This window comes from Otolemur garnettii, unplaced genomic scaffold (assembly GCF_000181295.1).
Source record: "Otolemur garnettii isolate 467f Iridium unplaced genomic scaffold, OtoGar3 scaffold00007, whole genome shotgun sequence".
NCBI classification, from domain to species: domain Eukaryota; kingdom Metazoa; phylum Chordata; class Mammalia; order Primates; family Galagidae; genus Otolemur; species Otolemur garnettii.
In genome coordinates this window covers 39718645-39740932 of record NW_003852402.1, presented here as the reverse complement: position 1 = coordinate 39740932, position 22288 = coordinate 39718645, and the positions used below count along the sequence as shown (strand labels likewise).

Genomic DNA, 22288 nt, shown 5'->3' with positions numbered 1-22288 from the left:
TTATAAACCTAGCATGACGTAAAGATGCCTGCGCTTCACACATTTCTTTACATGTGGGCATCTTCGGTTTGCCTATAAAGCACTAGAGTCAGGATTTCGAGGAGAAAGGAATGTAGTAGAATTTGAACTGTAATTTTTACATGAGTTTCACAATGGAACATTGTTTTCTGAGATTAATATATCGCTGAGTATCTGATTGAATAAACAACCCATATTTTACTTTTCTCTACTTACAGTTTGCCATTTGCTCATTTTTTCATATTTCCAATTAGTATTTCCGTTTAATGTTCCAGTGTTTTCACAGAATACTTGATAGTGAAATACAGACTAGACTTGAATGTGATATAATAACTTAATGGATTTATGAGAAAGCATAATTTTATTTTATAGCCATAATAAATTGCTTACATAGAATCATAGACATGAATCTATAATTTGGGAGGAATATAATAAAAGAGAGAAAGCAACAAACAAATGCTGAAATGAGGCTTTCTAATTGTGTCATTCTTACTATTATCTGTTTAAGGTTAGCCTATGGCTGGATAATGAAAGTGTCTCTCCACAGAAACTTGAGTTTTCACAGAGGAAAGATGTTTATTTATGCTTAGTAAGTTATAAATTGAGTGCTATAGCTGGAGAAATCTAGATGAGAATACACTAGCCCTTCAGTGATGAGAAGATGATTCCCAGAGAAACGAGGTTACGTATATTCATTATTTTAAAATTCTGGCTTCTGTATCATCATCACTCGGTTACAATTACTGCCTTAATTTTTGGAGATACTAATGCATAGGTGATTCTTAGGAAACCCTGGCCCCACGCCCAATGACCTTGTCCTGGAGTCCCCCGAGCTCCTTATTCTCATGTTTATACCCCACCTCTGGTCTCACGTAAACGGCAACCTCTCCATGATTTCACTTTCCTGCACCTCACTCGTGCTGATTACAATCTTGTCATCTTTTCAGTATCCCTCCTTTTGTTCACTAACTTCACCAGTGACTCCCCGGGGATTTCCAATCAACTGATCCTACCACGTCTCACTGTTCCTCACCCAACTCTACATGTTTCTCCCTTCCCTCCTGAATGAGCTAAATCCCTGTCATGACTGCTTGCATTTTACTCTTGTGTATACCCCCGGGTCCCTTGCTCCGTTCTCGCTTCATTGTACTCACTTGATGAAATCACAGGCATGGTAACATTTCAGTCTTCACTTCTTCCATCCCAGCGCTGAATGGACCAGGAGACAAACATATCACATGTTGGTACGATTCACTTTACGTTCATGACCGTCAACCTCAAGGGAACATTTCATGCTCCTGGCAATTATTCTATATTTCTCTGGTCCATTTACTCTTTCAGTTCTTAGGTGAAAATTATATACCTCTTATTGTCAGAACTACCATACCACCTGCCATCCTTTCTCTTCACTCGTGACCTCGATATACATTTGTAGTTCACTGAAAAAATTAAACCAGAGAGAAAGGAAGTTCATAACCCCCTGTCATCACTCTCCCCAAACATAGCATTTTGTACCTACCTAATACCTATTGACTCTGCTTTTACTTGGATCATACTTTCTTCTTGTCTTTATTTCTTTGTTTGTTTAATTTCAGATTAATGTGAGGGTACAATTAGTTTACAATGTTTGCATTGTTAGGTAGAGTCCCCATTGTAGTTGTGTCCCGAGGTGTGCCACATACCCTGGACATTGTGTCCATTAATTGGGAGCACACCCACCCTTCCACCACCACCCCCCATACCTACACCTCTTTCCTTCTGGCTTCTTCCTTTCCCCTTTCCCCATCTTGAATTGAGTTTTTCTCTTGTCTGGGCTTATATTAGATCATCCACTGGCCTCATATTAGTATTGAGTACATTGAATACTTGATTTTCCAGTCTTGTGATACTTTATTAGGTAGAATGTGTTTCAGCTCCATCCAGGTTAATATAAAAAATGAAAGTCTCCATCTTTTTATAGCTGAATAGTATTCCATGGCGTACATATACAGAGTTTATTAACCTACTCCTGGGTTGCTGGGCATTGAGGTTGTTCTCACATCTTGGCAATTGTAAATTGACCTGTGTCTTCTCATCTTTAATAGCACCTCTCTACCAAATCATTCCCATTAGCACACAGGATGTTATCATCTTTCCAACCCTGATTTTTCAATGAACAACTTCTCTAGACCCCAGCTTGCCCCCCAAGTACTGCTGTCTCTTTCTCCTTATGGCACAACCTAACAGAGGGTAGAGTCTCTTAGACTCTCAACCCCATTTCTCTGCTGAAGTTGCTCTTAGTGAAGTGACCACTAATGTCCATATGCCAAATCCAAGGACCAAGTCTTAGTCCTCATCTTATTTCACTTCTTAGCGGCCATTTGTCCTCTTCTAAGAGAGAGAATGTCTTCCCTGGTGCTATGGTTTGAATATGGTTAATATGGGTTTTTTTGGCCGTATCAATTCTCATGTTGAAAACGGATCACAAATGTTGGAGGTGGGACCAGGTGGGAGGTTTGGGGGTTGTGAGGGCAGATCCCTCATGAATGTCTTGGCGCCATTCTTGTAGGAGTGAGTGAATTCTCTTTGTTCCCTGAGAATTGATTGTTGAAAAGAGGTTGACACATCTTTCTCTCTTGCTTCTACTGTCACCATGTCACCTGTACACACTGGCTTCCTCACCTTCTGTGTTAGTGGAAGTGGCCTGCAGCCCTCAGCAGCAGCAGATGCTGAGGCCATGCTGCTTGCATCGCCTGCAGAACCAGGAGTCAAATAAACCTCTTGTCTTCATAAATTTCCCAGCCAGCCTCACATGTTTCTTGTGGCTGAGGCATTGGTTTACAGGCACTATATTCCATTGGCTTTTCTCAAACTACACTTTGTTTCTTCTTCATCTGCTTTTCTAGTTATAATTTTTATCCATGACTTCTTATGATTGAAATGATCCAGATTCTGTCCCTAGAGTTCTTTGCCTATAAAGGCACCCTTGGTGATTTGATACTGTCTCATGGCTTTAAATTTCATCTACATACTGAATGTGATGAAATACATAAAAAGGTCTTTTACTGTTTTAGTCTTCTCCTGTGTACTCTGGACTCGAGTATCCAACTGCGTGCACAATCTTTCCACTTGAATATCTCATAGCCACTTCCAACCTATCATATCCAAAACTGAACTCCAGATATCACCCTCAAAATTTGTACCCTTCAAAAACACTTTCCCTGAGATTTGTCCATTCAGGTTCATGATAATTTCATCCTTCTACTTGCATAAGCCTGAAATCTTAGAATATTCATGAGTCCTTCCTTTCTCTCACACCTCATACCCAATTCATTATTCTGTTGGGTCCAGAGATATCATTGGCTTTCTGAATTCAGAAACTTGTAGTACATATGAACCAACTTTTGGGGATATTTCCCAGTATTTGAACTCTTGCTATATTCTCTCATAGATTCAGAGACTAAATAAATCCAGCAACACACATAGATATCCTCGGGTAATTGCATTTTCAAAATATAATCAGAATGTAGTCAGCTTTCTTTCTCCTACTTTTGTCTGTTTATTAACTAGTGTATTCCCAATGTATGGTTGGGGATCACAACATTTGTGATCAGATTTCAACATGAGACTTGATAGGGCCAAAGAAACCACTCAATAAATATGTGTAAAATTAAATTAATATAATGGATGAAGCATAGTAATGAAAATCACAATGAGGAAAGAACTTAATAATTTTTCAGGTGGAAACAGTAGACAGCCAGGAATGATACCTGTGGATTTGGAGGGCATTCAGAAAGTAATTATGACTTCGAGTGAATAACACTTGACCATTTGGAATAGAAAATAGACTACAGTTTCGGTTAGACAATCATTGAACAATCAAAGAATATGAGGAAGAAAAGGTTTAGTCATTCTACAGAAGTGACATAATTCAGAAATTCTGGGATCTTAAAAGAACATATTAAAAAAAAAAGTGAGGAAGAAAGAACAAAGAAAAATATGTAACACAGATTGAGCATCCCTAATCGTAAAATGTAGAATTCAGAGTGCTCCAAAATTTAAAACTTTCAGAGTGGTGACTTGATCCAACAAATGGACAATTTCATGCCTGACTTCATGTAACATGTTGTAGTCAAAATGCAGGAGTGTTCACAGTTTACTCGGCATCTTCAAGGGAAAACCGACCCTCCTTGTCTCCTTCAGCTGCTATCTTTATTTTCCATGCACACCCAGATTTCTCCCATGCACATGTTAAGCTGAACCCAACGATGGCACGTTCCCATAGTACCCTACATGGGGCTGAGCCTGACATGCATTATTCACAGTGGCTTTTTTTTTTTGCTTATATTTTGCTCTGTGTATATGTCTTGTTGGAAATTCAAAAAGGGTTGAAGATAAAAGTCATAAAAAAGAGGACACATTTATCTTTATCCATGGCATAGAAAAGTTAATCTGCAAAAACTGGACAGCTGTGTAAGTGCGAAATGTCGTGACAAAAGTATAATGTTAGAATGACCACCAGCTGTGACCTGAAGCAACTTCTGAAGTTCGGTGCTGAAACTGATGCACAGAAAGGTTAATGAAAAACAGAAAAACCCTGCATAGAGTTAGAAATGAAGATCTTGATTGTGTACTAAAAGTTGGTCCACCAAGGTCGCAATGAATACATGGCACTTTGATTGCGAAACAAAGGTCTAATCACGATGAACCGAAAATAGAAGAGAATGTGGATATTAAACAGGCTGGTTGTAGAAATTCAAGAAAATGCATGGCGTTACCTTTTCATAGTGTGTGGTGGCCAAAAATCTGCTGATCACAAAACAGCAGAAAAATTCATTGGCGTGTTTGCCAAGGTCGTGGCTGATGAAAATCTGATTCAAGACCAAGTCTATAATACTGATGAAATATCACTGTTTAGGCATTATTGCCTCAGAAAGGTATAGACCATAGCGAATGTACAACCCCTCTAGGAGTTAAGGACGCCAGGGGTGGACTAACTGTGCTGGGAGGTGCTCATGCCGCAGACACTCGGAAGTGGAAACTCGCTTTGATAGACAACAGCCTGCGCCCTTGCGTGTGGATTCCTCACCAGTCCATTAGCGCACTAACAAAAAGGGTCACCAGGGACATCTTTTCTGATTGGTTTGGTACACATTTTATATCAGAGGCACTTGCTCACCGCAGAGAAGCTGGCCTAGATGGTGACGGCCAGCCTGACAACTCTTTTGCTCTTTGTCAAGCTGAAATTCTCATCCAGTATAATCTTGTTGCCATGTACTTTTCCCCAAGTATGACTTCCTTAATTCAGCCCTGTGATCAGGATATCAATAAAGAATAAACATAAAGCACTTCCTTAAAAAGCCTCTTAGCAGAAGTGAATGGAGGTGTGTGTGTGTGTGTGTGTGTGTAAGGTTTTCTAAAGTTTAGTGTGAATAGTGCCATATGCGCTTTGCCAAACCTTGGAACACTAAAGATACATGTGTGTGCCTGGAATAACCTCTGGTCTGCAACTATGTTCAGGGATAATGGAGAAAAAGTGGTGACTGAAGGATTCCATATGTAATGTGAGAAAAAAATGGTATCGGACCTCCTTATACTGCAAAAAACATACCCTTAAAATCCAGCGGTAAAAATAGCTATCAAACAAGTTGTAACAGTGCGAAGAGGCTCCAATCATTATCGTTCTTTCATTGACAGATAGTGAAATAGCCAAAGTGGTTCTCACTGAAGGTGATCATGAGCTGAATGACAGTGGAGGTGACATAGTTAACACCGCAGGAAAAATGCCCATGGATAACATGGTAAAAATGTATGATAGGCTTATTGAAAAATGAGAGCAGCGTGTATTTACAACAGAATGGAAAATCCTGCCACTTTATAAAATCAAAGAGAAATTTATAAGGCAACAAAATGTTAATGAGGGAGGTGACACTAGAGCCCTGGTTCTCAACCTTCCTAGTGCTGCGGCCCTTTAATACAGCCCCGTGGGTCATGACCCACAGGTTGAGAACCATTGTGCTAGAGGAAACATTTAAAAAGCCATCCCTCAGAATGCCGCCTCATCCTCGGAGCACTCACTCCCTGGTCGTTCAACTGCCTCTGCTATTTCTTCTCACACACAAAAAATAAAATGCACAGTGCAGGAACCTTTTAATCCAGACCCAGCCTCAGAGGTGAAGCCTGAAGGCCATCATCTGTGTTGGGGTGCCTGTGCTCCCGCATCACCCTACACAGAATTTTTTCAAGGTTCATGGCATGTCATATTCTTTATAGTTCAGTACTTAGGGATGAATTAAGTGTGAGAGAATAATTATTTATTGGTAGCGTATAAATTTAGAATCAAATTTAGAACCATCAGGAATGATGGGGATTCCAAACAGTCACAGATTGTCCATAAGGGCTACTGACACAGATACATTGGCCTTCTGATGGCTGAATGTATGAAAACTTTGTGTCACACACAAAATTATTTAAAATATTGTGTAGTATTTAATTTAATACTATACAACTGAAGTATCGTATAGTATTTATTTATAAATATTATTTAAAACATACCTTCAGGTATACACGAAACACAAATGCATTTTGTGTTGAAACTTGGATCTCATCTTCAAGATGTCTCATTACGTACATGGAAAAATTCTAAAGCCCGTAAAAATCCAAAATCTGAAACACTTGTGGCACCAAGCATTTCAGATCTGAGGTAATCAACTTGAAATAGAATCAACCTGCTAATATGAAAGAGCTCCGACGCCCACGGCTGTTTTCTGTCTTTCTGAGGCCTTCTCTTTCTCAGTCTCCATCCCCTTCCCAGCTCTCCTGCTCTTTCTGATTTCTGGCTACATTCTGGCTGCTAGTGAAACCAAAAACCACATTCGCACTTGAATTTATTGCCAGATCCTAGCTTAGACTGGCGCTGAGAATATTCATTCAAAGGTTTTTTTGTGTGGGGGAGGAGGAGTGTTCTATTAACTGGAAAATAATGGATTTTCGCCATCACTGGCATTAGTTAGCAGTCTGACACGCTTCCCTTTTGTGTGTAGTTAGGGACTATGATGATATTTAATGAACTCACAGGATTCTTGGGAGATACGGTGTTATTTTTCCATTTGTCTTTTCGGTAATCATCATCTGCTGTCATATACATGCCAGGGAGGCCAAACTTTGGAAACAGCAGCGTGTCTCAGACATGAGCTCACCTATGAAAGAATAAGGGACAAAAACATAAGCCTAATATGATCAGTGAACAAGTGGACGCCTAGGGGCCACTAACTGAGCTGTGAAGAGTAATACAAGGCTTAAAAGAAGATTGTATATTTATGGAGTGGAATTCTAATGGACTCAGAAATCACAGGATAATAGTCCAGGAATCAATAACTGATTTGAAGAAAATTAATTTGCTTTATTAATTTCACCCTTTTTTGTTTTTAAATGGGGCATTTCTCCTAAATTTACGGGGACCTTGGTAGTTCACTGATTTTCTATAACCCCACATCTCAGTTATGGGGTTATTTTATTGAGCTCTATTTGCTCATGGTTCATATGGAGGCCTCAACGGACAGTAATTCTGTCTTGCTCCCCAGGTAAAGGGGCCTTTGTCATATAGAGCTCTGATGAAGTTAGGCTTGACGGGGTAAGATCCAAGTTTTGTGACTTTTTATAGCCTATATAATTTCAAGGAGCCTGAAAATGATATAAAAATGTAGTGTCTAGAAAGGCTTTAGGCAAGCTAGGGGATCAATAGCTCAAGCACCATTGGCTGCATAGTAAACCTACATTTAGTCCTAGAGTAGTTTTGTCTAAACAGTATCCATCGCACCATCTTTTGGTGAAAACACCATGATTTTCTTTGGGGATCATTATCTGTTCATAGGTCCAAGTGAAATTGACTTAACCAGAGCCAATTACAACTTCCCATTCTTGGACCACAGCGACTGTTTCAGGACTGAGAACTGTGACTCAATCAAGCTGGGTCAGAACTAATAAGACACATTCACAGAACTTTTCCTGAGAGTATTATGAATTAGACAGTCTCCTTTTCCACTGACCTAAAACCAACCAAATTAAAGCTTGGAACTGTTGGCAATGATGACTCAATATCAAATAAAACAATTCACTACGTAAATCAGAAGCAACTAAACTCAGGTCATTGTTGGAAATATCTGAGCACCCAAAAATCCATGTCTGAAACTTTTTTTCCTCCACTTTCCTAATTTCCTTCCAATTTTCAGTTATGTAACCTGGGAAAAATCCTTTTTGGTGTTCTTTTTCTTTTAAATTTTTATTTTGTTGTTCATTTGTTTTTTTTGAGGCAGTCTCCTGTCGCCTTGGGCTATGGCATCATCATGGCTCACAGCTACCTCAAACTCTTGGGCTCAACCATCTTCTTCCCTCAGCCTCCTCAGTAGCTGGGACTACAGGCACCTGCTGCTATGCTTGGCTCAAATATACACACAGACACACACACACACACACATATATATAGTAGAGACAGGATCTTGTTGTTGCTTAGGGTAGCCTCGTGGCCTTGAACTCCTGAACTCAAGGAATACACCCACCTTGGCCTCCCAGTGCTACAATTACAGGCATGAACCACCACCCCTGGCCTCCTTTTGGAGTTTAAAACAAATGTGACAAGTGTCCCAATTGCATGACCCACAGATGCATGGGATGTAATGATTTGCCATACTGTTAGGAGCAAACTTGAATGGTTCCAACTGCAGTGTGGATTTGCTAGAGGGATTGTCTAAGTTAGGTCGGAAGCTCAGTTGTTTACGTTTTAATCAATGCAATAAGTCACCTGAAGTTATAAATACATTGTCAATAAATGGTAGTGAAAATGTAATCAAATTATGAAGATAGCTATCAGAAATGTGTGACACGCACTACAGTGACATCCTGGAGATAATGCAGAAATTTCATTTTGGAGATCTTTATAAGGCAGACTTTTCTCTCCAGAGTCTCTAAGTCCATCACTCAGATTTCTCCTTGTCTATCGTACTCTTTGTGAGAAAACCTAGAGATATTTGCCCATGATGATGATGGTAGGTCCAATAATCATTACAGGCAGATGGGAAGTTTTGTATAATTTGTGGCAGTGGGGAAGCTGATGGCGTCCAGCCTGTCCTCTGAGACTCACAGCGTGACCTGGCGATTACTGAGCTCGCTGAATTGATGGTGCAGATTTTCCTGCTTTGGCTTGGGTTTTATTCTCACATTCATTGACAAGAAGAATTTGTCTCTAGAGGCCATCCCTGTCATCCAGCGCCAGGAGATGCTGCCAAAGTGAGCCCAAATTTTCATTCTACTGCTATTCATGAAAGATGTGAAGGTTTTCTTTCTCCATAGGTTCGTATTTGTCCCTTCTTTGCATAAGGCTGTCTACCAACAGGGCTAACATTTGTTTAGTGCAGTCCTTAACCTTTACCTGGAATTTATTATATATTCAACTGAAAAATGTTGATTAATGCCAGACTGACTCAGACTGACGTATAAAAAAACTAGCATGTCATTTGCAAAAAAGGAACATTAAAATAATTGGAAATCATTTTATTAGAAAGAATGCAGATTAAAGAGAAGGATAAGTTAAGGATTACATATTTTTCCCTGACTTATCAGACTTTGTGTTCAATGATGGGAAACGTCTGACATTCACACCCTTTGTAAGTGATCACTGAAATTGCCTTTACTTGGATGTTTATGAGGATCAAAAGGATCCAGCTCAGGTAATTTAACTTTGGTTAGATCTTTTATTTAAATAGCCACATTATAAATATGTTTACTAAAGAGCTGAAAAGCATTCCTTTGCAAAATACTGTAGTAGCTATTCTTTTTTCTAGTTCTTGGCAAAGTTAGAATGATTCACATTTTTTACTGTTGACGAGGTCGATTGGCCTCCTTTGCAAGGAGCTTTTTCCTTCCTGTGACAGAACATTCACTTATGTATGAATGTGAACAAACATAAAACAGTGAATGATTCGCTGTGGTATCAACATTAAAGGAACACACTGCTCATCAGCCTTATGCACTGGTAAGGGCCACCTACATTTTAAACAAGAGAGAAAGTCACAGAAGGTTGTATTGCAGAAAATCAAAGATGAAAAGCAAAAACAAAGACAGTTCTTTCAAGCAGAAATAAGACCTGGAAATAATGCCACTGAAGCACCTTATAAGGTGGTTTATATAGTCAGGAAAGAAGGGAAGCCACTCGATGGTGCAGAGACGGTGGTGAGTGTGTTGTCAAAGTTGTAGGATGCTGAGACCTAAACAACATTGCAAAGTACAAACAACTGCCTCTTTCAGGGAGAACCGCAACTGATCAGCATGAATTAGCCTTCAACATAATGGAACGTGTCAGTCTTCAAAAGGAATAATTCAGTCACTTTGGATGACTCAATTGATACTACTGACTAGGCATAGGTGTTATATAATATTTTATTCATATCAGAGCTGAAGATTTTCTCCACCATTAATAGTGACTTGCTTTGGACACTCTTAGGAACAGAACATGGAAAATAGAAATCGGTGACAACTTTCAAGATAAATGTGAAGTTGGAATGAACTTGTTAAATTTAGTGAGTGTTGTGTACAGATGGTACATTTTCCACGGCAGGAAAACATTAAGGGTTTATTGCAAAAATAAAAATTATTAACAGATCGCGGTGTCCTCATTTCCCTTCATTGTATCTTGTATCAGCAAAATTTCTGCCCTAAAGTTACTGTTTTAAGTGACACTTTGCCGCGAGTTATCGGTATTGTTAACCGTATTCGTGCAAATGCAACATTGCATCCTTAGTTTTGTAACTTGCTGAAGTTGAATGATAAGGTATTCAGTGTGGATTTGCGTATCATTCTAAAGTTGCGCTGGCTCTTGCATGGACAGGTGTTAGCCAAAATTGTATCTCTACGAGAACAGATAGTGGGAGTTTATGAAAAACAAAATTATAAATATGGGACTGTAGAAAGATGTCTTTATGCACACAACATTTCTGTGTGATTCTATGTCAAATCAAGATGACTTGAATTTTTCTTTGTAAGGTAAAACTGAGTCTGCATATGCTGTGTTGTGAAAAATCCAAGCATTTCAAAAAAAAGGTGTGTGTTTTTTCAAAACACCTCTTCTTCAAAAGGAAATTTTGGATGAACATTTTCCCCAGTTAGCAAAGGTCATTAATGAGCAGGATGATATATGTGAACTGTGTGAAAATACAGTTGTTATAGATCAATGAATTGGAAAATACAATGAAAGGTTCACGGACTTTGAGAATCCGGACATCACACTCAAATTAACATTTCAGCCTCACCTAGTTGGTATCACCAAGGCATCTAGAGAAATTCAGATGGAATTGATTGAGATTCTAGTGGGTACCATTTTAAAGTCACTGTTGGATGTTAAGAGTAATCCAATTGAAATATGAAAAAATGTAGCAGAATACCCACAACTTTGGCAACATGCCCTAAGAAATTCCTTCTTTTCAATGACTTATTGCTGCAAATCTACATTCTCCCATCTAACTCAAGATGCCCTGAAAGTCACAAATAACTGAAAACCCGTCTACAGGATAAGCTAAACCACAGAACTTCACGCTGCAACCACATATGCAAATGTTTCCCAACAAAAAAGTCATTAAAAGGCTGGTTAACTTTAAAATTAACAAATAGTTTTCATGTTTTGAAATTATTATATATATAGTGTTTAGAGATTTATAAATAATGTACACATTAAAGCAGACACAAAAAAGTCATTAAAAGGCTGGTTAACTTTAAATTAACAAATAGTTTTCATGTTTTGAAATCATTAGATATATAGTGTTTAGAGATTTATAAATAATGTACACATTTAAGTACATCTAGTCCAAGTTTCTTTTGATTACAGCTACATTAATGCCGCCTTCCAACAGAACAAGGTTCCGTACCCTTGATATAACATATGTACCTTTATTTTAAGCACATTTTAGATAAAGTCAATTAATTTTGAAAGAGTGAACAATTGAGACTCATTACTAAAATTGACAGCTTTGTTTATTGTGAAATTTTGTCACCAATAATTACTGTTCTTCACATCTAATTCTCTTTTTCGTATCTATAGAATAGATCTAAATATGAATACCTTGAAGGGGGTCAATAATTAACTTTGCAAACTAAGTTGTTATACACAACCTATAGGCACCGCGTTATTATAATGCTAATTTATATACTGAAGGGATTGGCATTTTCCTTACCTGAGATTACCAACAGGAGGTTGAAAATCAGAATTTTACCGTATCATCTCTGAAAATGATGAAGATTTGTGCATGTATCAACTGGAATGACGATTGCAATATTTTTGTGTATTCTTATTTTTCTGTTTGTGGGTGGAAATTCTCCAAAAGTTAGATCCAACAAGAGTAATGTTCTTCTGCTTAACTGACAGTGTATACGTCGCCTCGACTGTATTGCAACTGTCCTGTATATTTGTTTCTAAAGGTTTTCTTAAGATCAGAATTTCATGGTGGTATGTAGTGTATACAACCAGTATAGGGTAAATACAAACTATTTATTTTTTAAGTTTTCTTTTTTAATCAAAATATTTAAAGAGGCGCTGATTGTGCTGTGATAGGTTTATGGAACAGACTTAGAAAAATGCCCAGTATCAGAAGACACGAGGGGCTTTTTGTGTTTTCTACCACACACATTGTTTTACACACTCGATCATAACTTTCAATTGTGTGCTTTGAGTCAAAATACTGAAGAAAAACCATTTGGAGTTATTTTTTGCTATTTTTTTCTTACAGTCGGAAAGAAATGTTTTTATTGTCACATTAGGATTTTACTTAAGAATAAAAAACCCTTGAATTTGTTCTTTAAAAGACGAAGTGAAGTCTTTCCCTTTAAAGCATTATCTGCTAGCAGGTGGAGTGTCAGGCTCCATTTTTTAGGTCCTTTGCACTGTTGAATTTGATTTGTGCTTTTACGGCACAAATTCCAACATTCAGAAGGGAGCTCTGCCGGCTTCAGCTGCCTGCAGACACAGAGAACTGGTCTGTCACTCGGCACCGGGGAGTATGTGTTGTATACGTGAGTGTGTGCGCGTGCCTGTGTCTGAGGTTGGGTGCCTGAGAGTCATTTAAGTGTGCAGAGGGTTAATAGTGTAACATCTCACACTGGCTTGGCTCTGAAACCTGTGGCATTCTGGGCTGGACAGCTGCTTCCGTGCCTCTGTTTTAATTTAGCAGAATGTTTGCTGCCATGGCAGCCAGCAGCAGCGACTGCAGCAGCATGAGCGAGCCGGCGATCTGAGGATGCAGGTGGAATACGCAAACGCCAGGGGCTCCTGCAGGGCTGGGCTTGGCGTCTAGCGTCTGCTCTTCCTGGGGAGGCTGCCCTTGCTGACGGTGTCAGCTCATTAGAGTGAAGGCTTGCGGACCCAGATCATTCAAGGGCTGGTGAAGGCAGGAGAGGGAAGGAAAAAAATAAGCAAGACGTCGCTGGTGCTGTAACCTCCTTGCATTTTGGAACACAGAGGCAGGAGAGGGAAATGCGGACCTATCCTTCTGCTGAGGAACGCGATTGGATGAAGAGAGACGAACAGAGTTGGCTTCCTGGACTACTCTCTAGCTGGAGCAGAGTCTTTGGTGAACTCTTTTTCTGCTTCAGATATATTCCAGCAACATGCTTGTAAGTACTGCTGGTCAGTGAAATGATGGGGCGAGCTAAATCGCAGGCAGATAATTCTACATGCTGTATCTCTGGAACCTTCTGTGAATGTTTGAGCCTGAGCTTTTAATGAAGTGCGTGGGATAATTAAAACCCAGAGGGTCTGTTGCAATCCGGGCGCCCAAAGGCAGAATGAAGTCCCATTGAAAGGGGCGGCCGCAGGGAGAGCCATGCAGAAGCCACCTCCGCTCTCGCTGTTTCAGGGCACAGACGTGAAGCGGACGGGGTCCTGCCTTCAGAAACAGAAGTCGCTGACCAACCTCTCCCTCGCCCACGAGCGGGAGAGGAGGCCCAGCCTGCGCATTTCCAACTGGTTTGGAAACGCCGCCAAGGCCAGCCAGAGAGAGTCCAGCTATGCGGAGAGGCGCTCGCTGTGCAGGTGCGTGTCGCGCTCGGTGCAGTCCCTGTGCCACGTCGGCGGCTCCGGGGCCTGGAGCCTCCTGCCCTCCGGGAGCGGCCAGTCAGGCGCTGAGGACCTGGAGGACTGGCCTGCCCGAAGAGGCTGGGAAGGCGAGAGTGACGAAGAGAGCAGGTCCGAGGATGAAAATGTGTCCTCCCGGTCAGCCAGCGTGGGCAGGAGCTGGGCCGAGGAGGAGGGGGAAAGCTGCCTGCGGGAAGGCACCGCGCACCTGGACGAGGACGTGATCCTCACCATGCTGGGCGACCTGGAGCAGGCGCTCTGCACCGACCTGCTGGGTGAGTCCGCGCGGCTGCTGAGCACGTGCGTGCAATGTCCAGGCGTCTGGTGATTTCTGAGGAAATTATTTGCATTTGACACATATCTTTCATTTTTGAGACTTGACTTTTAGAACATAGATATAGTTACTCAAAAATGTTAATTCCTTGTTTCTGAGATGACTTTCTTTGTAAAGCTGAGCTATGAGTGTCGCTCTTCAAGTCTATTTGGAGGGACTAAAGGCCGGGATGTGCCCTGGGCTTTGTTAGCGGTGTCCCCGCTGTAGATACCCACCGGGAAGTGGTCACATTCTAAAACTTCAAACTCGCTTTCCATTTAGTCGTTAAGGGCCTGTTTGTTCACGTCGCCTCCAGGGGACACGGAATGGAGAAGGAAGGGCTCCTGTGTCGCTTTTCTCTGCAGTTGAGTCCCTTCTGGTAGCTTGGTGTCACCGTAATAGAATGTTCCTTCTTACACCTCAGTGACAAGCAGCGCGCCTTGTGCCAACAGTGTCACGAGTGCAACGGTTTCTGCTGTCTTTCACTTTATTTTTTGTTGTTTTGGTATTTCGTCCAAAAGGCCCCACCACGTACACAGTATAACTATTTAAACTACTTTTTATGTAACTATGAACTGTTTTCACGTTTAACCCAGTGGGCCTTTCTGATGACATGAGTTTCAGCAGTAACTTCTGACATGAACTTAACTAGGTCTGAAGATGTCAAGTGATTCTTGTGTTTGGTGATTAAATGTTAATTTTGCCACTTGGTTCAACAGCTACAATGTGTACATTTTAATTGTTACTCCTAAGTTCAGGGCTACCTAAATATATGTGAGTCATACTGCCCAGTCTTCAAAACATTCCTAAGTTTTAAACCACTGACCGCATCAGAGTTTATGGCAACTTGCGTTCCCACGGGGAAGTTTATAACAAGGCTCCTTAAATCCAAAAAATTAAATCTGGCCAGTGATTTCTTTGTTTCTTATTCATGCAACTGATGCTAAATACAGGTTTGTTCTTATTCTTTATACAGACCCTTCAGTTACAAGCTGTTTTAGGATGGTTTGGGGGCTCTTTTAGTGAACCAACTTTAAAAGAAGAAAGCTTAGAAAGACAGCAGAGGCAAATCTGGCTTGGTTTTTCCTGTCAGTTTGGTTTTTAGTGGGTACTGTCTCCGTACTTGTAGTGATTTTTGAATCTGAATACACCAGGTGCTTAAACACTGAAGATTTACTTTTTTCACCATTGTGTGATTTCTGTGATGAACTGATCCTCCTAAAGGAGGATCTGTGAGTGGTACAAAGGCGAGAGGAAGTCTTAATCCTGCCAAACCTTTTTCTTCTTTTGATCCTCTGGAGCTGTAGAATCAGATAATATTCATTCATCTTTTGCTTTTAAAGTGGTGTCTTTTATCTTGTTCTGAGTCCTGCTTATGTAAGTATTTACAAAGATATGAGCAGGGTACAGAAATTGTTGGTTGCTCTCTTAAATTATAGCCTGCTGTGGGAGGGTGTATATGACACATGCCTTTTTGTGCATAAATAACTGGGAGCATTACTCTCAGAGGTAAACTCTCAAAAGACGTCTGTCGGCCTTGGATTTTAAATGGAACATCTGCTTACTGTACTTATGTGATTGTTCTCTTTCAGCTTTTTTTTTTCCATTTATGCCAGTATTTAAAAATGCATGTCAAGAAGGGGAAGAATTTATTCAAATAACTGTGACACAAATAATCATATCTCTAGATAATGAAGCATTCTGATGCAATTCCCCCCTAAATAATGATACATGCTAAATTGGTGAATACTTCTAAGCCTACAACACACAAGAATCCTAGAATTTCTGACAGATGCTTGAATAGGTGCTGGTCATGACTCAAAATGGCCTCTTTCAAATTAGTTTTTAGGCAGAATTACTTGAGTTCCACTCTTTACTTCTGGGTATTCAAATACCAAACAGATCTGGGATAATAAATCAGCTGGGATCTGTGCTGGAACTGTTTAAGAGAATATTTTAAAAGTCACTAGAAAGCTATTGGCTATATTTTGCTATTTTTTCCCAAAGTGTGAAGATTAAGCATGTGAGTTTAAAATGTTCTATCCAAGTCACTGTCAATTAGGGTCGTTCACAAGACTGGAGTCAATTCTCAACTCAGGCAGTGATACTCCAAATACTCTACATCTGTAATATGGACGGGGTAGAGGATGTAATTCTGTTTAAATCAGGTTCATTCATATACAATTTGATTTCCTATTACAAGCTGACATTGCTGGCAGTGTTAATTATAATGTGTGTAATTTAAACCTAGAAAGCAGGAGTGGGATGGCACAGATTAAATGGTTTATCTGCCACCAGGTCATTTATAGAGGAGCCAAATGGTGTTATTCTGGATTCTACTCATAGAGAAGGCCTTATCAGAGTGAGAAAGCAGTGCACACCAAGGTTAAAAACTCAAGCAGATTGCAGAATACACCATTCTGGAAAATGGTACCTACCATTGTGTCTAGCACATAGGAAGCCTTTTCAAGAATAATAGTCAACTCTGAGATTTGCAAGTGGGAATAAATGAATTATTGTGATGAAATAAGTTTCGCATGTGCATTTGCTGCTTTTATTGATATTAAACATTTAATTCTATTATTTTATACATATTTATATTTTTCAGTTGTGTCCCCCCCACAAAAAAAAGCCTCCACACTTCATTTGAATGCAAATTTATGGGCTATTTCAGACTGTGCAATCAATCCTTAGGGGGCTTGAAAGTGCACTGAGTTTTATCTTGCCTTTTGTGGGTCACTGAAAACATATTGTAATAATTTCTTCTTTGGTTATTATGTTTCATGACAGGAGTAAAGTGGCAGTTACGTTTTTCTCAGTAAGTGTTGGGAGGGAAAGATCCATTTGTCTGATTGTCAGGGGTGGTGCGGTGTCAGGAGGGGGTGTCGTGACGAGGAAAACCGAGGAGGGAGGGAGGCGATGGTTCTGAAAGGCATGGGACAGTGTGTAAATGAACAATGAATCCAACTGGAAGAGTCAAATATCTAAGACGCCTGTTAGACTGGAAAAAGGAGGGACTTAAAGCAGATACGAAAAAAGTATGCAATGAAACAGGATGTCTAAAACTATGATATTCTTAAAATTAATATAAAATATTGAATATAATATAAATATTACCTTTGAAATATTATCCCAGTTGGCAAGTGATTGAGATTACAGTTTGATTATAACTGGATAGTTCTCCTTGGGGAAAGGGCTCAGGGATGAGGACACATGATGGTGTATTCTTATTCTAGAAACCCACATGAGGTCAGGGACCTGCATTTCCCTTGCTTGCAAAATAAGTCATCTGAACACTCCCTTTGTTTTGTGATTCCTCATTTGCACCATCAGCTAGAATCTGAAGACTTCCATGCTGCATGAAATCTTACACACGGAATCTTGGGTGTGCGTCTCCAAATTTGTCCCCTTCTCTACTATTTCTTTTGACGCAGTTTTAATACATCCCTGCTTTGCCTCTGACTTTTCCTTTGACTGTAACAATTATCTTTGTCCACCCTTTAAGATTTTCCCTACCAAACCCTCCTTTTGCAGCAACATTCTGTCAGATTATTTGGAAGTGAAAGGTAGACTTCGTTAGAGACATTTCTCAAATGAACTGTATTATACATACAAGAGGCATGGGAAGGATTTCCAGGGAGAATCTGGTCAGAATCTCAAGGGTTATTAACAGCTCTAAGTTGTACAATGTTAATCTGTAGGATTAGAGAATTGTGTGGCCTGAATTAGTGAAGAAAAAGCTTATGCCATATTTATGAGGTCCCAACATATATATATATATATATATATATATTTAATACAAACATATTTACTTCAAGGAAGTATCTCAGTGCTTTCTAAGTGTGAAATTATAATGATATTATTGGGTAGTTTTCATTGTTCAATTAATTTATAAGTTAAAGGAAAGAAATTATAGACTGGCAGAAGAATGGTGACTATTTTGGCAGCCATCCAGGATAGGGAATAATGAGCAAAATGGTAATGTTTGGCAGAAGAAAATGATAAAGGAATTAGCAGTTGTCTTCCATTATTCGAGTGGATGCCCTTGTAAAGACTGTGAATTTGTTCAGGTGGTTTCAGAGCCATGGGGATCGCTAGCTGGAAGGTTTCACAGTTAGACCTGTTTCCTACTGGTAGGAGTCTTCTCTTGCTGGAGAGGTGGGGGCCTTTCCAGTTTTGAAGGTTTCAAGTAGAGGCGGGTGGCTTTGTCTCCCATAAAACATAAAAGAATTCTATGGCCAAGAGGTAAGGTGAAATCCTTATCTCTGAAATCCCCACCGACTCTATTATGGTAAATGGTAGGGATGATTGTAGTAAATGATGTTTGGGCGTAGTTGTTATGTTCTTTGAAAAGTCTGGAATAAATGCTAAGGAACCAAATTACTAAGTGGAATAGTTACGTATATTCTTAAAACACGGTATAGATGTGCATCTTGATTGCCTGTGGTAGTTTTCATAGTGCAGTTTAATATTTGCCTTTTATTTTTGCTTCCCTTTTCCTTTTCTTTTTCTTTCCCTTCCACTCTCTTTCCATTACCTTCTTTCCCACCCCCTCCCATCTTTTCCAGGCCTCTCTTTACCCCTCTCCTCCTCTTCCCTTCCCTCCTATAATCCATCCATTTCATTCCTTCCTTCTTTCCTCCTTCCCTCCCTGTCTCCCTCCTTCCCTCCCTTCGTCTGTCTTGTTTATTAAAGATTCCCGTTACTAGACATCCTCCTCAGCCCAAATTTACAGAATATAAACCATGCTTATACTACTGGTTTTTTATATGCTTCCTTTCATCCAGATTCACCAACTTCAGACGGTGGCTGGTTTGGTTAATACTGCATGGGTGTAAACAAAATGGTCTAAGGGCATGTCTGCCCTCAGCTGATAGGTGAAGTTGTTCAAGGCCGGCATTTGTCACACTGGCAGGGATATTTGTTTCATGCCCCTTAGACAAAAACATGCTCGGTTTAGAGGCCTTGGACTTTACATCACCTCCAAGATCGTTAGTGTGGAATCTTTGAAGGCCCATAAAAAGTTGAGAAATCATTAAAAATAAAGCTATTCAATGTTGTGAATCTTGGTCCTTTAATCTAATGAAATAAAAGACTTAAAATTCCATTGCTTCTATATGGTTATTTCCCAGGGTGCAATGTATACTTAGTGTAAAAGGCACGTGTATCTCAGTTATACTGAACATGCTCAGAAACAGATAATCATTGAAATAACTGGGATCCAAGCAATCACAGATTTTTACATTAAGCTCAGGAATATGGAATACCGTACATTATATTTCCAAGTGACTCCCTCATTTTGCAATTAAGTTCATAGGTCTACAAAGTAATACTGTGTTCTCAGCTTCTTAACAATTAATATATTTGTTTCTATTCACATTTTATTTGTAGGAAGAATCGTAATTTTTAGATGACAACAGTTATTCAAGATTTCCTACTTCTATTTTTTACTTTCAGGAAGAGGGGGTTTAAGTCCCTGTTACTTGGGAGGCTGATGCAAGAGGTTTGCTTGAGTCTAAGATTTGAGGTTGCTATGAGCCATGATGTCATGGCACATTCTACCATACCAAGAGTGACAACGTGAGACTCTGTGTCAAAAGAAAAAGGAGAGGGTTTTGTATTATCTAACTGTGTGTACAGTTATTCTGAGGACAGTATATGGCATGACTGGCTCATTGATTATTTTGTTATTTTCCTAGGTGAAGACCCAGAAGCAAGAAGAATGCGAACAGTGAAAAACATAGCGGACTTGAGACAGAATTTAGAAGAGACAATGTCCAGTCTCCGTGGGACGCAGATAAGCCACAGGTTTTTTTCTCGGTTCTGCATATCTTTTGGCCAATAAGGGAAAAAAAGATTACAGGGTGGTGCCTGTGGCTTAAGGAGTAGGGCTCTGGTCCCACATACCGGAGGTGGTGGATTCAAACCTGGCCCTGGCCAAAAAGTAAACAAAAAATACAATCAAGTGCTTAACTTTTCTTACAAGGATAGAGAAGTGATTTCAGATATCCCTACTATGTTCTCACTTAAATCCACATGATTAAATTCTCAGCATACACCTATCTCTAACTCATTCTCCTATCAATCTTTTTTTCAGCGTAATTTTTAATTCAAACAAATAGTTATTGCAACTACCGTCATCCCTCCTGGGGGGATTTTCATGCTCATAGTGGTAGAACTTGTAAATGAAAGGTAACTAGAGAGGGGTAGTTGGGAGACACAATTATAGTTAACTTCCAGAATAAGTGGAAAGGTTACAGGTTTGCTGGGAATGTGAAACATAATTTTGTTTTATCCAAAATGTAATGGTGGCTTTTCTTTTGAAAACAAACAAATAAAAGAGAACTGTGAATAAATACCCTTTCTCATCTTTCAACATCTACAATGTTCATATGAATCTCAAAATGAATATATAATTTGGCTTTCCTGAAAATGACATACTTCAAAGAAATAATCATAAACTCTAGAATTTTCTGTCTTCATTCATTCTTGGTTGATGGCCCCAAGTGAACTGGAGTAGTTATTTTTCAATTTTTTTTGACAGTACCCTGGAGACAACATTTGACAGCACTGTGACGACGGAAGTGAATGGGAGGACCATCCCCAACCTTACCAGTCGCCCCACTCCCATGACCTGGAGGCTGGGCCAGGCGTGTCCTCGACTTCAGGCAGGAGATGCCCCCTCCCTGGGTGCTGGCTACTCTCGCAGTGGTACTGGTCGGTTCATCCACACGGACCCCTCGAGATTCATGTACACAACTCCTCTCCGAAGGGCGGCGGTCTCTCGGCTGGGAAACATGTCTCAGATTGACATGAGCGAGAAGGCAGGCAGTGAGCTGGACATGTCTTCTGAAGTTGATGTCGGTGGATATATGAGTGATGGCGATATCCTTGGGAAAAGTCTTAGGGCTGATGACATCAACAGCGGGTAAGTGGCCCTGGTCTCTAACGGTGTTGTGTGAAGAAGGGACGTGGCCTAGGGACTGTGTTCACTGTAGACAGGAGCTGACTCATAAAATCGTGAGAAAATGTGAGAAATCTGAGGTCATTTGGGGGCATTTCAAGGCCTTTACTCATTCATGGGACGTAAACATGTCCAAGATTTCTATAAATTCAATATAAGCCAGTAAAGTTCTGTTGTTAAGGGAAACACATGTGGCCTGTGTTTTTCAGAGTGAATTCCACTTACTTCTTGAGTAACAGATTTTGTAGGGAAGGACGTGGGAAGGAGACAGGAGGAGTTCTGCTGAGCTGCTTGATTTTTTTTTTTTCTTTTTTTTGCTTCTCAGAAGCTGCTTGTAGCTGCTTTAAGGAACAAACATTTTCCAGCATTCTTCGGTTATGCACCTCCAATTTAACTCAAGGGAAAAATCACTCTCGAGTTGGAAGTTTCAGTCTATTTATTCTCTTCTGCTGGTATCAATTTTTCTTTTAAGTCTTAGCCCCTGTTTTCCATCTGCTTCCTATTACACTGCAAAAAAAAAAAGTTGGAATGATAAAACTTGTAGGGCATTTTGGCAATTTTGAATATTTGGTTTAATCAGAGGATGAGCTATGATAGAAGCAATAGGACATTCTGTTAGTTATCGTAATAGCCATTTGGAGCACTTTCTGTTACCTACTATATTCTTTTTTTTTTTTTTAAGTTTTTGGCTGGGGCTGGGTTTCAACCTGCCACCTCTGGCATATGGGGCCAGCACCCTAATCCCTTGAGCCACAGGCACTGCCCTACCTACTATATTCTTTAAAAAATGTTTTAAAGTGATTATTTCATTTAACTTTCCACCACCAGGAACCCTTATGAGAGAGGCATTTGTACTATCTGTGTTTTACGGTGAGCAAACTGTGAATTGGCCCCAACT

General features: G+C 39.9%; 1 protein-coding gene across 3 annotated transcripts in view; it reads left to right on the top strand.

Moving 5' to 3' along the window:
- The window catches only part of NAV3 (neuron navigator 3), a 345805-nt gene that overhangs the window by 172222 nt on the left and 151295 nt on the right, over positions 1-22288 (top strand). For all 3 annotated transcript variants that reach the window (XM_003783395.1, XM_003783396.1, XM_012814175.1), the window contains exons 10-11: positions 20126-20234; positions 20971-21354. In XM_003783395.1, the coding sequence (XP_003783443.1) occupies positions 20126-20234; positions 20971-21354 (493 nt within the window). The remainder of the gene's footprint in view (positions 1-20125; positions 20235-20970; positions 21355-22288) is intronic.